The sequence below is a fragment of the Pteropus medius genome, unplaced genomic scaffold, assembly GCF_902729225.1.
Source record: "Pteropus medius unplaced genomic scaffold, Ma_sr-lr_union100, whole genome shotgun sequence".
Lineage (NCBI taxonomy): Eukaryota > Metazoa > Chordata > Mammalia > Chiroptera > Pteropodidae > Pteropus > Pteropus medius.
The window spans coordinates 16,807,583-16,821,565 of NW_024349801.1; the positions used below are offsets into that span (position 1 = coordinate 16,807,583).

At 40.6% G+C, this 13,983-nt stretch overlaps 1 protein-coding gene across 2 annotated transcripts in view; it reads right to left on the reverse strand.

Moving 5' to 3' along the window:
* CDH11 (cadherin 11) overlaps positions 1 to 13,983 on the reverse strand; it is a 135,158-nt gene that overhangs the window by 13,295 nt on the left and 107,880 nt on the right. For both annotated transcript variants that reach the window (XM_039888876.1, XM_039888877.1), the window contains 4 exons: positions 11,345 to 11,598; positions 5,346 to 5,482; positions 4,357 to 4,490; positions 4,005 to 4,122 (listed from right to left, as the gene is read on the reverse strand). In XM_039888876.1, the coding sequence (XP_039744810.1) occupies positions 4,005 to 4,122; positions 4,357 to 4,490; positions 5,346 to 5,482; positions 11,345 to 11,598 (643 nt within the window). The remainder of the gene's footprint in view (positions 1 to 4,004; positions 4,123 to 4,356; positions 4,491 to 5,345; positions 5,483 to 11,344; positions 11,599 to 13,983) is intronic.

Genomic DNA, 13,983 nt, shown 5'->3' on the forward strand with positions numbered 1-13,983 from the left:
TATGTGAAAACAATGTGCTTACACAATAGTAGTCAACTGATATCAGACATTCTCAAGGTAGAAGTTTGGAAGATATTTAGAAGAAAATGTTGAAATAAGTATATTAATGCTGATAAATATATACCACACATTAGTAAGTGACAAAAAGTGGACATGTATTTTATGATTGCGTTTTTTAAAGACCAAAATATATGCCAAGAAAAAGTCTAGAAGGGTACACAAAAAATAGCGATTATTTCTAGATCCTATATTATCATCAAGCTATTATTTAAAATTTTATTTCTGCTTATTTGTATTTTCTTATTTTCCTTCAAGAAATATGTATTAATTATGCAGCAGGAGGAAATTATAAAATTCTCTGCAAATATATTTTACCACAATTATGATGTCTGTGATTAAAATTAAAACTGAAGTACAGTTTGTCCTCTTTTGACACTTTCCCTGGAAATCTAGATTGATGAATTGAATTGAATTTCAGATTTTTCCTCTTCTGGAGATTGTTATTATTTGACTACAGGGTAAACAAAGATCTAGTAAAAAATTAACTAGAAAAGACATGAGCTTTATATTCAAAACATAGTGTGTTATGTACACCAGAGAGAATGCTCCAAATACTAGGTTTTTACTTATTTCACTTATTGGCATCATGACCTTGAGCGAGTCTCTGAAGTCTCTGATGTTTCACATTCCTTCCTTAGCTAGAAAATGGGGGTAAAAATATTCAAGATGCCAATATCAGGGGGATGGTTGAGGATTTAAGTGAAACAATGACCATGAGGTTTTATGAATTAACGAAGAGCTAGGTGGATGTGAGGGACTATTCTCAGCTTTTCTTTTTCTTAGCTCTTTTCTTATCTAGTACATGTTTCTTGTGTTTTTAGAGATGCCATAAGTCTGATATTTTCAAAGCAAATGCATCTCAAAACCTGGGTGGATCAGTATTTCATCTGCCCAAATAGCACCCTTCTCGATATTAATAGCCCAAGATGGATTTAAATGTTGAAGAGTCATTCAGTGTTTTCCACTTTGCTGCTGCTTGCAGAGTCATCTTTGAAGCTTGGGTTGTAGAATGGAATGAGATAAAATGAACAAAAAGGCTCGTGTGTATTAAGATGGCTTCCTCCTTATATTTCTAAAGATGCCGAGTGCTTATGCCAAGTTTGGGCAAACACAATCCTGATTATTTACATGGCATAATGGAAGTAAACACTCAAGGAGAAAGAAACCTGATGCTTTTACTCAGCATGATATAAACCATTATCTCATGTTTTCTATGGAAAACAGTCTCAGCTGAGAAATTTGGTAACTCAGTAGGCTATTAATAGGATGTGGAATGTGATTACTCCTTTTGGATTACTTCAATATGTAATTACTTTTAGGAGCTAGTAGAAAGAAACTCTATTAAATGATAATTATAGGACTGTATTTGCTTTAAGGTTTTGTAATAGCTCTAAACATGAAAGTTTTCATTAACTGTTTGTCATAGTTAATAAAGTCATTTTTCTTTAAAAGTAGCAATTTCCTGCAAAAGTGGTAGCTCTAACAGAGGATTAGTTTCTTATAGGAAAGGGCAGAGGACACAGATTGTGCAGTAGGTTGGCTTGTCTGTGGTAGTATAATGTCCTTGAAAATATAGATGGCATCCTCAAAGTAGTGAGACAGTGTGACATACTTATAACTCCCTAGAGAACAGTATGTCTTGGTATAATGTTTTCAGAGGGTTAATAGCAACTAAATATTATTGCATACATAAAAAGAAAGAAGACAAGGCAGGTGATGGAGTGAAGCTGGCATGGTGAGGAAAGCCTAGAAACACCTGCTCTTTCAGGTGTCCAGAGATAAACTAGGGATGCTGGGAATATGTCTATCTGGCAGTTAGGTCTCAAATGTAAATTGGGGATTATATGAACATACGAATAAAAGTTTAACCACAGATAGTTGAGAAAACAGATAATAAAAGAGGTGGTAGCATAAGAGGCATGTGAGAACACCAGAGTTTTCTGGACAACCAAGTAGATCACCGTACTATTGATAAAACTAAATGTACGCCGAAATCTTTTTGCTTTAAGTATTTTCTTCATCATAAAACTGAAATAAGCCTAGGCTAAAATAATGTAGCAATCTGCCATCCCGGGGTGGAATCAGAAAATAATTTGGGAACTAAGAAAATTTCAAGAGGGAGACAGGGAATCTCATGACTTCAGATGCATACATATCTTGAAAGATGCACAAGTACCATGAAAACACTGTTTATGCCACCTCATTCCATTTACCTTGGTAACCATTTATTAATGGCCACTACATGCCAGAATCTCCCTGCTTTGGAAAAATTTAACTTTACAAAAGGAAATACCTGTATTACATGTGCGCACCACTGAGGTATATGTGCTCCTAGCTGAGAACTACTCATCTACCTACGTGCTTTGCAGAACTATCTCTTCAAGGGGCTTAAGGCGCTCATACGTGCACGTGAACCAAAGCCAACAATTACAAGAAAAGTCCTAGATTACATGTAAAGTTAAAGAGCTCCGAGGAATGTTTCTATTTCACAACGATGGAATCATTTACAAGGTGAATCACATGTTCTTTTGCAGGCTTACTCTCAAACACGTCTCTCCATATAACTTTCTTCACACTCAGACTTCCAAGAGCATGTCCACTGCAGAACATTTTACCCCACAGTTTCATATGATATATATTGATTTATAAGGGCCATAACTAAATGCTCAAATCAGTGCAAGGAATAATAATAAAGTAGGTCAGGCCATATCCCTCCAAATCCAGGTGGCCTGGGGAACACTCCTCTGCTTTAATGATCAACCCAGTAGGATACAGTAGTTAAGGCTGGACCCTCTACTATCTGAGTATCTGGGTCTAAAATCTAGATCTAACTCCTATGTGGCCGATTGACTTTCAACAATACCTGATGGGTCTGTGCCTCATTTTCCTCACCTTCAAAATGGGAAAGATAATAGTAACCCTTCCCTCAGGTGTGCTGAGAGAACTAAATGGGTAGAGTACGGAAGGATGTTGGCACGGTGTTTGGAACACAGTACTGGCACATATGATATTGTTAACAGTGATAACTGTGATGGGGAATGCGATGCTATTTATAAGATTAACTTAAGAGCCTATAAGCCCGATTTCAGTCACTGCGAAAGCAATCAACCTATAACCTAACATATGGCTAATGAAAACATATATACTCTGGAGGACCACCTTTTATCCCTGTGTCAAATGATGGCATTTGCCATGACGTTTTTGCAGACCTTCATTGTCACAGGTTTCTAGGAACAGGTGCAGACCAAAAGAGTCTGGCGGGGAGTCAAGAAATTTATGTTTTGATCCTGGCTCTGCCACCAAAGGGGACTGTATCGGTGGGGTCTGTACAACAACAACAATCACTTTGAAGAATTTGTAAGTCTAGAACCTCCCGAGTGACAAAATGGGAAGCAGAAAGCATCATATTTTGCCCCATTGACAGTAGCCAGGCAGCGCTTCATTCACGCCCTTCAAGCACGCGTTCTGTGACCACCGTTAGGGGTCCAGCTCTGTGCCCAACCACGTCGCCTGAAAACTGTGCTTGGAAGAGAAGGCCAGCTGAAAGGTTCCGTTGCCTTACAAAGTCGAACTTATCTCTTTTAATGCTTTGCTTGGTATCAATATTCATAAAGCCATGCTTCCCCCCAAGGGTTCACCAACCTCTTTAAAAAAAAAAGATAAATGAAGTTGTTTGCATATTGACCCTGTAAGCTTCCCCACTTGGTTTCCCTGCTGCTTCATGAATATCAAAGCCAACAAAAAAAAAAAGTAAAATTAGACTCACTTATTCATATGCACCAACTGAGCCCATGTCTCAAAATAAAGATGGCATGATTATTTCTTGTTTGCTCTTCAACAGAAAGGCATTATTAAGATTAGGGAAAATACTTGTGCTCTGTAATATAAAAGCCATTTACTTCCCATTTCTACTTCTCTGAATGCATAGGAACCTTGGTACGAACCTCTGTTGTCTCTGACTGTGAAATTTGGGTTGTGAATGATTTCAGGGGGTAGGCTGAAGATAAATCTTGGTCCATTGGCTGTGTCATCCTTGTCATCTGCACTAATTGTAACAATTGGCTGAAAGAGAAAGGTGGCCCATAAATAAATCATGCTGACATTGGCACATCATTTATTTAAAAATTCCTGGCTGGCTAAGAAGCCTGGTTTTAATTAGAGAACGTAGTTCCAGAACTAGACTGGGGCTCTGAAGCTTTCTTGGGCAGTGGGAGGTATCTCCAGGTGATGCTCTAAAAACCAAACTCTGTTTCCAAACGCCTTGCCCGTAGCAGAGTAAGGGGACAGCACTATTACCTGGTTAGAAAGTGGCTTGGTCTGATCACTCTCACAGATGAAGCCTTCGTAAGGGGCAGCAAACTTGGGAGCATTATCATTGACGTCAAGGACCCTAATGGCCACTGGGACTTTGGCTTCCTGATGCCGGTTGTCTGGAAGGAGAGAATTCAGACAGTCAGTGCCAATGAGGAATCCACATTTGTCCAAGGTTACTCTTGTGAAAGAGTAAGCTCCTGCCACTCATTTGGGCAGTGTAGGGAAAGGCACTGTGGGCACAAAAGCCATTTAAAACCCGAAGTGAGCTAGGTCCGGTGTGAGAGGGATGCCCTGGGATGGATGTCAGTATTAGACCAGTAAGAACTAAACCACTTTTCCGTTTCTCCTGATTCTGATGCTGAAGTTATATTCCAAATGCTTATAATGGAGCGTGCCCCCTACCCCCGAGTGTAGTCCATAGCAGCGGTTCTCAAATTGGGGTCCCCAGAGCAGCAGCCAGACCACCTGGGAACTTGCTGGAAATGAAAATGCTCAGGCTCCACCCCAAACCTATTGAATCAGAGGCCCTGAGAGTGGCACCCAGAAATCTTTGTTATAACAAGCCCTCCATGATGTTCCAATGCATGATCAAGCTTTGAGACCCACTGGTCTACAGGTAAATAAGAACGCACAAATCTTGGCTCTAAGGACTCTGCTCCTCTGGGTTTAAACAAAACTGAGTGACAGAATAAAGTGGGAATCCTTCAATGATAGTTACGAGTTTCAAGCTGCTAAGAGCTCTCATCTCACTTGCCAAGTCTGTACCCAGTTCTGCCAGAGAAAATAAAAAACATCTCTATGGATTTACTTATATATTTTCCTAGATAGATGACCAAAAATAAAGTTTAAAGACTGAAAAATATGTTTAAGACTAAAAAATTTATTCTATCTCAGCTGTCACTTTCCAGCATAGAGGCTGAAGGAATAATATTTGGTAAAAGCAGAATCAAAACCTTTAAGAGAATACTTACGAATTTCTGCTGCAAAAACAGATATGTTGAGCCACGCCGTTTCCTCTCTATCCAGAGGTTTTGTAGTTTTAATAAAACCATCCTCTGGATTAATAGTGAAAAACCTGTCGAGGTCAGTATGACGATCAATTGAATACCTAAGCAGAATGCAAATGAGGCAATTAGACATTCCAAGCAGCTTAATATTTGAATATTTTCTCCACGCTATATTTAAAGCAACTTTTTCAATGAGTTGCTTGAGCTAGGGTTTTCTTTTTAATCAAATTTACTTTTCAAACTTTGTACATGAATCTTTTATAGAAATCATTTTGCCACATTGGAATTCTCTATTCAATACAATGAATGAAAAAGTTGCTTAGCATATTTGATTGAGAAGCATAATAACATGTTGCATATTTCTCCATATTTACTACAATCATCCATCATCTGAATATTTATGAAACTGCATTTGGGAAGTGGGTTTGCCTTGCTCCCAAACTACTCAGAAAGTCATAAATGTATCAAACCTTTGCCAGATTTTTGCATATAAAATACTATTAGTTTCAAGTTGATCTAAATTTATCATCAAAGATCATTTATGATCCTAAAAAAAAAATCAGTTTTTTCCTTATTTAGAGAAAAACACTAACTATATTTTGAGTGAATTTATTTAGTTTATTTAGTTAGTTTTATTGGTTCCCTGGTAGCCTGGTTCTGAATTCCAGCATGAACTTTAAAAGCGTGACTGGCCGTTCATTTGCAGGACATTCTCCCCACACCTTAATGACCCCAAGCTATGCCTAGCAGCATAGTTCAAATGTTTTAGCTACTTCTGTCCACTAGAAAATTTGTTGTTGGTTTTTTTTTTCCAAACAAAAGACAAAATATTTTCCAAAATATTATTGGAGTGTATTTATGGCAAGGTGAGGTGGGAGATGGGGACAGAGGAATGGTCTTTATTCAGATAAAAGGAAAAGTGACTTGCCCAGGACACAGCTGTCAGTATCTGATTCCTGGCTTTCATGAATCTGTTGAGCTCCCAAGCCCCTTTGCTTTCCATTTTACCATACTGATTCCAAAATGGAGAATAGCAAAGATGGCTATGCTAACTCAGACAGCATGCTGGGTTCATAATTGGCTAGTTTCCTGCTCTTAGAGGGTTAGCTGTTTTTTCCTAAAGTTTATAGAACATATATGCCTGAAGGCATCCATTGAGGTTTATAAAACCAAAGAACATGAGAGGCAGCAAAGACTATGGATGTCATAGGGTTTAATATCTTCAGTTTACAAATGATGGGATTTGCAAATGGTCTATTATCTAGTTTCTGGGGGAGCCACTATCAGAACCTGGATCTTCCAATTCCAGATCCTGTTCTTTCAAGGAAAGTGAGACTATGTGCATCAAGCAGCCCTTCACCATATGTATATCCAGGATCTGGTTTGACTTCACAGCTCCCTGTGAGAATAGAATGATGAGTCCCCTCCCCCAGTGAGGACCCTGAAGATTAACCATCGCACCCCTCATAAATGTCAACAGAGACTCCGTAACTGAGCCCTTCGCAGATAGCCCTACGTGAGAAGGCTTTTTGCCCTGCCACCAGGAAGTTTACTGTCTACTTGACATGATAAGACGCACTCATGGGAAGATAGATATTTAATCATTCAAAGCATGGATTTGGGTTTTGTAAAGTCCTAGGTATAAAATAAGTTCATGCTCCACTACATATAAGCTGAGTGATATTGGAAAAGTCACTTAGGCTTGTTGAATTTAGCTTATTTATCTTTTAAACCAGAATACTAATAGTACCTATTAGGCTGTTTGTGAGAATCACATGACATAATCGATGTTTAAGACACGTAACCTAGTGTCTTACACATGGTCAAGCAGGACAGCAAATAATAGCCTCTTCTATTTTTGTTGTTAGTTGCTGCTGTTATACAATGTGGCTAGACCATGGAAGTTCTCAAATGTCAATCTACAGAGTGTGACTTTCATACCATAGCCAGTGAAAAATCATGGAAGGCTTTTGATCAGAGAAACAAATAAACAGAATAAGGTTATCAGGAAGAGGACTAAGGTAGGGTGAGCAAGATAGTCTCAGCACGAAAGAAGAGAAGAAAGGGCAGAGGAAACTTAAGGATCTGATGGAGTAGTTAATGAATGAGGTGATAAGGGAGTTAGATTTAGGAGCGACAGAGGGAATAAAAGCTGACGTGATGAAGAGAGAACTGCGAGGACTCAGCCGATTTTGGATATCTGTGGGAGGCTGGAAGAGTCCTAGAGAAATTCTGGCCCGAGTGTCAGAGAGAGGGAGACGGTGGGAGACACAGAACAAAGTCAATTTGGCAGGAAGAAGAGGCTGAAATTCCACCAGGGGTATGCTGCCATACTAAGAGAGCGAAGATTCAACTCTGTCATAGGTTTCAGAGTCACAGGTGGAGGCCGTCTTCAAGCATGTCACATGAAGTGCAAGATTAAAAATATGTTTCGAATGAAAGAGTGAGCCAGTGAAGGAAAAAGCAAGCGAGTGAAAATGCATAGCACACAACAGAATCAGTACAGAATTAGAATCAGAGAGAAGATCAGCCTGGAGGCAGAGAATCTGGAGGACGCAGCCAGTCAGTCATGGCGTAGGGGAGATCTCTGTAGGTGAGAGGACAGAGAGAGGAAGGCCAAAGTCAAAAGGCTGAGGCTCAGGAGTCCCCAGTGCCTGGAGAGGGATCAGTGCCTAGTCAGGACACCAGGTATGGTGCTGTTTGAGGCATCAAGAGGTTGCTGCCGAGGAAGCTAAAAGGAGAGGCGCTATTTGAGGAAGGCAGTGGGGACAAAAGCGTGTCTAAAGCTACAGAGTTCTAGGAAAAAAAAGATCTGCAAACTGTTCATGCAGCTACAAGTTTTGGTGACACAATAAGGCCTTCCCTATATGTCCAAGGACACAAATTCTTTTAGAGGTAAAGATAAGCAGTTAGGAAATTAGGATAGGAGACCCACTGAATAAAAGGAGACCCCAGTTGGTGAAGGGGGGTTGGCTTAAGGGTGCTTCCGAGCATCTTTGGATAATTGCAGACATGGACATTGCCTTAGTGCACGGGACAGCAGCCTTTGGAACATGACCCAAATAACCAATGATTGTGGTTGTTGGGGACAGAGGTGGATCCTTGGAGACACTGAGGGACAGAGGAAATCTGCATTTGTTGCCATGTGTTTTTACAGCACTCTTCTAAAAAGCTGCTGATGCACCTTGATATTCTAAGCCCAAGCTGTCATTTAGAATTCACACCATGAAGGTTTTTGAGTAGTTTAAAGGTGTCGCAGTGACCCTCGGTCATTAGTTAACGCATCTTCCTGCACAGAGAGAACAGAGTATTCATACCTTGGGAAATCTTTTCTTTGGTGGCTGCCTGGCTAGAGTAAAAAGTTCAAAATGAACTCAAGACAGACGTGAATTAAAATCCAGTCACCAACCCTGAACAGACGTGAATTAAAATCCAGTCACCAACCCTGACCGGCCATGTGCCGTTGAGGAATTCGTATCATCCCCACGAGCCTCAGTAATTCCACCTACTGGATCCTAATGCAGTCACCACCTCAAAGAGCATTTGAGTATTAACGTTAACTTAGCACAATGTGTCGTTGAGAAAGAGAAGATGCTCAGTAAAAGGTGATTCTCTTCTCTTCTCCCAGAAGGAGCAATGTTCAAGAATTTAAAGGCAGCAGAGCAGTGTTTACATTTGGAACTTCCTTCTGCTCTGTCAGCATTTTCTTTGGTATAAATAGGAAAATTCCATTGTCTGTGGAAATATTTTTTTTTTGGACGACTCTGTTTACTTCTTCCCCCCACCTTACTGAGCGATGCTTGACAAGTAAATACTTGTATATATTTAATGCGTCTACCATGCCATTTTGATATAAGTATATATTGTGTAATGATTATCATGATCATGCTAATTAACATACCCATCACCTCTTACCATCTCGTGTGTGGGGAGGGGATAAGAATGCTTAAGATCTATTCTCAGCAAATTTCAAGTATAAAATACATTATTATTAACTATAATTATCATGCTGTACATTAGATTGCTAGAACTTATTCATCCTACAACTGAAAGTTGTACCCTAGGACCAGGATCTCCTCATTTTCCTTACCTCATAGCTCTTGGTCACCACTGTTCTGTTTCTCCATTTGAGATATATATATATATATTTTAGATTCCACGTATAAGTGATTAGTTATACTTGTCTTTCTGTGTCTAGCCTGTTTCACTTACCATAGTTTTCTCTAAACTCATCCACATTATCAGAAATGGCAGGATTTCCTTCTTTTTAAGGGCTGAATAATATCCCATTGTGCGTGTATGTGTGTGTGTGTGTGTGTGTGTATTCTTTATTCATTCATCCGTTGACGGACACTTAGATTGTTTCCATGTCTGTAATGCTTCCATTACAGACTACTGTGAATAATGCTGCAAATGAACGTGGGGGTGCGGCTATCTCTTCAAGATACAGTTATTTTGGAAAACGGTATCGGGGTTCAACAAAAGGCAGACGGCAGCTGGAATTATTCTGCAGGTTGTACCTCGTCAGCCCCTGAACTAAACAGCCACCTCCCTGGCCCTTTTTGAGTGCACTGAGGACAACATATAAATAAAGGTGCGTCTGTGACGCACGCTGTGAGCGCTGTGAGGTGGAAGGCACATCTGACCCATCAGTAAGGGCCCTGGGAGAATTTCCAGAGGAGCTTTCATCTAAGTGGAGGCAAGGAAATGAGCGCCATATAAGCAAGTTGGAAAGAAAGTGGGAGAGAGAGCTCCAACCAGAAGAACACGTGAAGGTCCAGAACTGGAGACAGGCACTTCTACTTCGGAGGACCGGAAGCAGCCCAGTCTCACTGCGCTGAGTGTGTGTGGAGGGAGAGTGAGACGGACAGCTAAGGAGTCCACAGGACACAGCAGGAGCTGGGGTGGGTGGCGCTCAAAGGAGAGCCTTAGGCTAAGTGAGAGAGCTGAGATTTTGGGGGGGCAGGGGAGGCAATAGGGAGCGATTTATTCATCAATTTGTTGTTTGACTGAGTATGCTGTGATGTTTGGATGTGTGTTGTAAAACAATCTCTCTGGCTCCAGGATTGATGCTAGAAGGGTGGGGGAGAGCTGGGGGCAGGGAGACCATGAGGAGGCAGAGGAAGGAGTCCAGGCAAGAAGGAGATCGGGGGGACCGCCCTGGGAAGAGCAGCATCTGCTAGAGTCTCGTCCATGGCAGGTTTCAGGCACCTTATAAGTTTTTGTCCTATAAACGTCCTGAGTCTGTGAGTCAAGTCCCCTCCTCAGCCTCTTTATCATCACTCTCTCATCAGCAGCACCATCGCTCATTGACTCAGGTCGGGGAGAGGGGAGGCAGTGTCCTGAATCACTTTTCTAGCTTGCTTGTCTAAGTCACAAAAAATAGATTCATAATAATAAAAGCACCTTAAATTTGTTTGGCACCTTGTTACCTCTTCCAAGTGCTCAGCAGCAGTTAGAGTGACAGAGCTTGCTTTCCTAGCCTGCTGTTCACTGGCTATGACATTCTATGTCTAGTCACTTTGCCTTGCACAGTCCCAATTTTCTCTCCATTTAAGGATAATAATTCCTATAAAATACGATCGAGGTAATACATTAGATCATATGTCTAAAACACCTAATAGAGAGCAACTGGAGCAGAGGAAGGTGTTCGATATGTTACAATAACCATAATTATTTCACAATTATTTTTATGCTTCATCACAGTTCCTTGAGGCAGACAGGCCCTGCTAAGGGTTACATCACCTGGTATACTCTGGGAAATCTGCTCCAGATTGTCCAAAAGTCAGTAGCAGAAGTGAACTAGAATTCTGTTTTCTAAATCTTAAGCTTGTTTGCATTGCATCAAACCCAATTATCTTGGACACTTTTGAAACTGAAGGATGTAGTTCCTGCATGGCTATCCTAAAACCCTTTGCCTATAAAATTCCCCATCCAGGCTTTTAAACTAAATCTCTCTGTACCTTATTGGGCTGTTGGCAGCATCAGGGTCTTTGGCATGTACTCTCCCTACCACAGTGCCAGCGGCTGCATTTTCTTGGACTTCATGGATGTAACTTGGGGCTAAGAACATGGGGGGCTCGTCAGCATCTTCTACTGCGATCTTGACTGTCACAGTGTCCTTGAAAGGCCCGTTGCTGATGAATTTGGGGTCGATGTGCACATTGGCTGCCTCTACCTTCAAGCTGTATGCTCTTTTGGTTTCAAAATCTACAGGCTGACAAGAAAGAAGAGAAGATTGACAACTAATTCCTTGAAAGAATAACAAAAAAGAAAAACCTGACTGTTTTACAGGGCGAGTATATGGTTCTTCAAAGAGAGAAAATCAGTGTCTATTCAATACCCAATTACCTGAGCCATTTGGTCAGAAAATCAGACAAATCAATTGCTGAAACTTGGAATATGCTTAATGGGTAATTCTAGGAGCATGACACAGAAGGACCACATGACCTAAAATAAAACTCATTCTGTATTAACAACACTAAAGCTGCCCAAATGAGTCCCTAAAAATCATCTAAGGATGAGAGGGAATTAAAACACTCTAAAAATATATGTTATATACTATTCTGTAAATTACTAAGAATCTTGGTGATAAAAGTACTTACTGAATTTCAGCCAGAGAGCAAGGGATATCTTGTGAGATGACTGCTCCCCTGCACACATATACACATCTGGCCTAATCAAATTGACAGCCTCGTTTTCTAAGTTTCTGACCATGTAGCATTTCCCAAAGTCTGGGACCCTTAGCAGCAGAAGCCCAGAAGACAACTTAAAGTGGTTTATGGGTGATGGGTTTGTTGAATTACATTAACTTTCTTATTGACACAATTATTCCTTTCCCAGTTCTACCACTTCTAAACACAGCAAGAACACCTCAGGATAGTGCTTATTTTAAACATATCTGTTATGCTTCCCAACCTCCCTTTTGAGAGATTATGATATAACTCTCTAGCTAGACTGTAATGGAATTATTTCGTGTTCATTTTTAGGATGCCTTCTATTTATGGCAAATGATAGGGCAATGAGAATAGTGATTCCTTATTTTAAGAATGCATACATACATAAAAAAAAGTATTTAATGAAAAACAATTACAAACAGTACAAATTTTACACAGATATGAAAGTAGCATTTGAATGGCCGCAGTTACTGGGAAATTGATGGCAAACATTCCCTAATCCCGAATGAGAGGAGGTACCGGGGATCAATGGGCAACGGGTAAAAAGTAAAATTGTAGCAGAGAAACAAGTGCTCATGCCTAGGAAACAGACCTTTCTAATTAGCACTCTGGATGATGCTGAACTACCACATGTTTGTAAAGACATGAGTCTTTTAAGGCAAACATCTGCCTGCCACGCTGTTGTCATCTGCTTGGCACACATATTTTAAATGGGCATACAATCATAGGGTTTAGTCCTGACCTAATTCTACAAAACTCGAGTTTCAGGAAGGTTAAACATATTCAATAACCCTGACGCTTTTTCCGTCATGTCCCCACCCCGTCGTCCCCAGAGTCCTTTCCCTGAAGCAAAATTCGCCCCCAGCTGCAACACCACTCTGGAGCCTAGCAGCTCCTCTGTCCTTCGCTGGGTTACCGAGCCGTAAAAAATAATGATATTTATAGGCCGAAGGTATGAGATTGCTTAAGGTTCTCAAAAATCTCTGCAATTATTAGACAAAGAGTTAAAAGACTGGAATATGATAGTTCTGAGACCTAGTAAGAAGAAACTTTCCAATCTCAGGTAGTCTGGATATTCCTGGAGCAGAACCTTTAGAACTGGGCTGGTTTAGGTACATGCCCAGAGCCACGTTCCCAAGGGAAAGCACTGTTGATGCTGAGGCCGGTACAGTCATGCTGCAGTTTGATACTTTTTCAGATCCCAAGTAAAACTCACCAAATCTCTGCAAGCATTTGTGTGGAATGCCCTTTCCTCGCTTGGGGCGATTTTACTAAGTTTTCTGGTGGTCAGCCCAAGCCTCATTGCCTCGTAAAGTCCTCCTCAGCTCCCCCAGACAGATTAGTGTGGTCCATTAGCTGTCCTTCTGCAGCCTTTCATCTCCTACCCCTGTAAGGTGAGGAGCATCCCAAAAGACTCTACTGAGTCTTCTTGATTTTTGCTGATCTTTGCCTCCTCAGTGCCCAGAACAACTGTACCAAGGGTTCATATGCACCAATCATTTTGCCTGAATGAGGAACAGGGCTGATGGATGCATAACATTTAAACATTTACCTACAACGTATTCCCTGCCTCCTTCCAAAAAAGATTTAAGGTAGTTTCCCTTGTGAGCGTTGATATCCGTGTTATGAGTAGTTGGAATAAAGCTAAATGAGGCAACACACTACAGAAGCCATAAAAATCTTAATACCCCCTAGTTTACTCATACCACCTCTGAAAATTCTCCCTGAGGGATGAATTCAAGAGAATACCAAAACAATATTCAAAGATGGCATGATGTTTGTCAGACATAGTAGAGGGTTCTATCTAATTCAAGGGGAATGTACACACAAAGCACCAAATCCAACTGTGAGATTTTATTAAGGAAATAATGGTCCATCAATAGGATGGGATGTTATGCAGTCATTAAACATGATTATGTGTATTA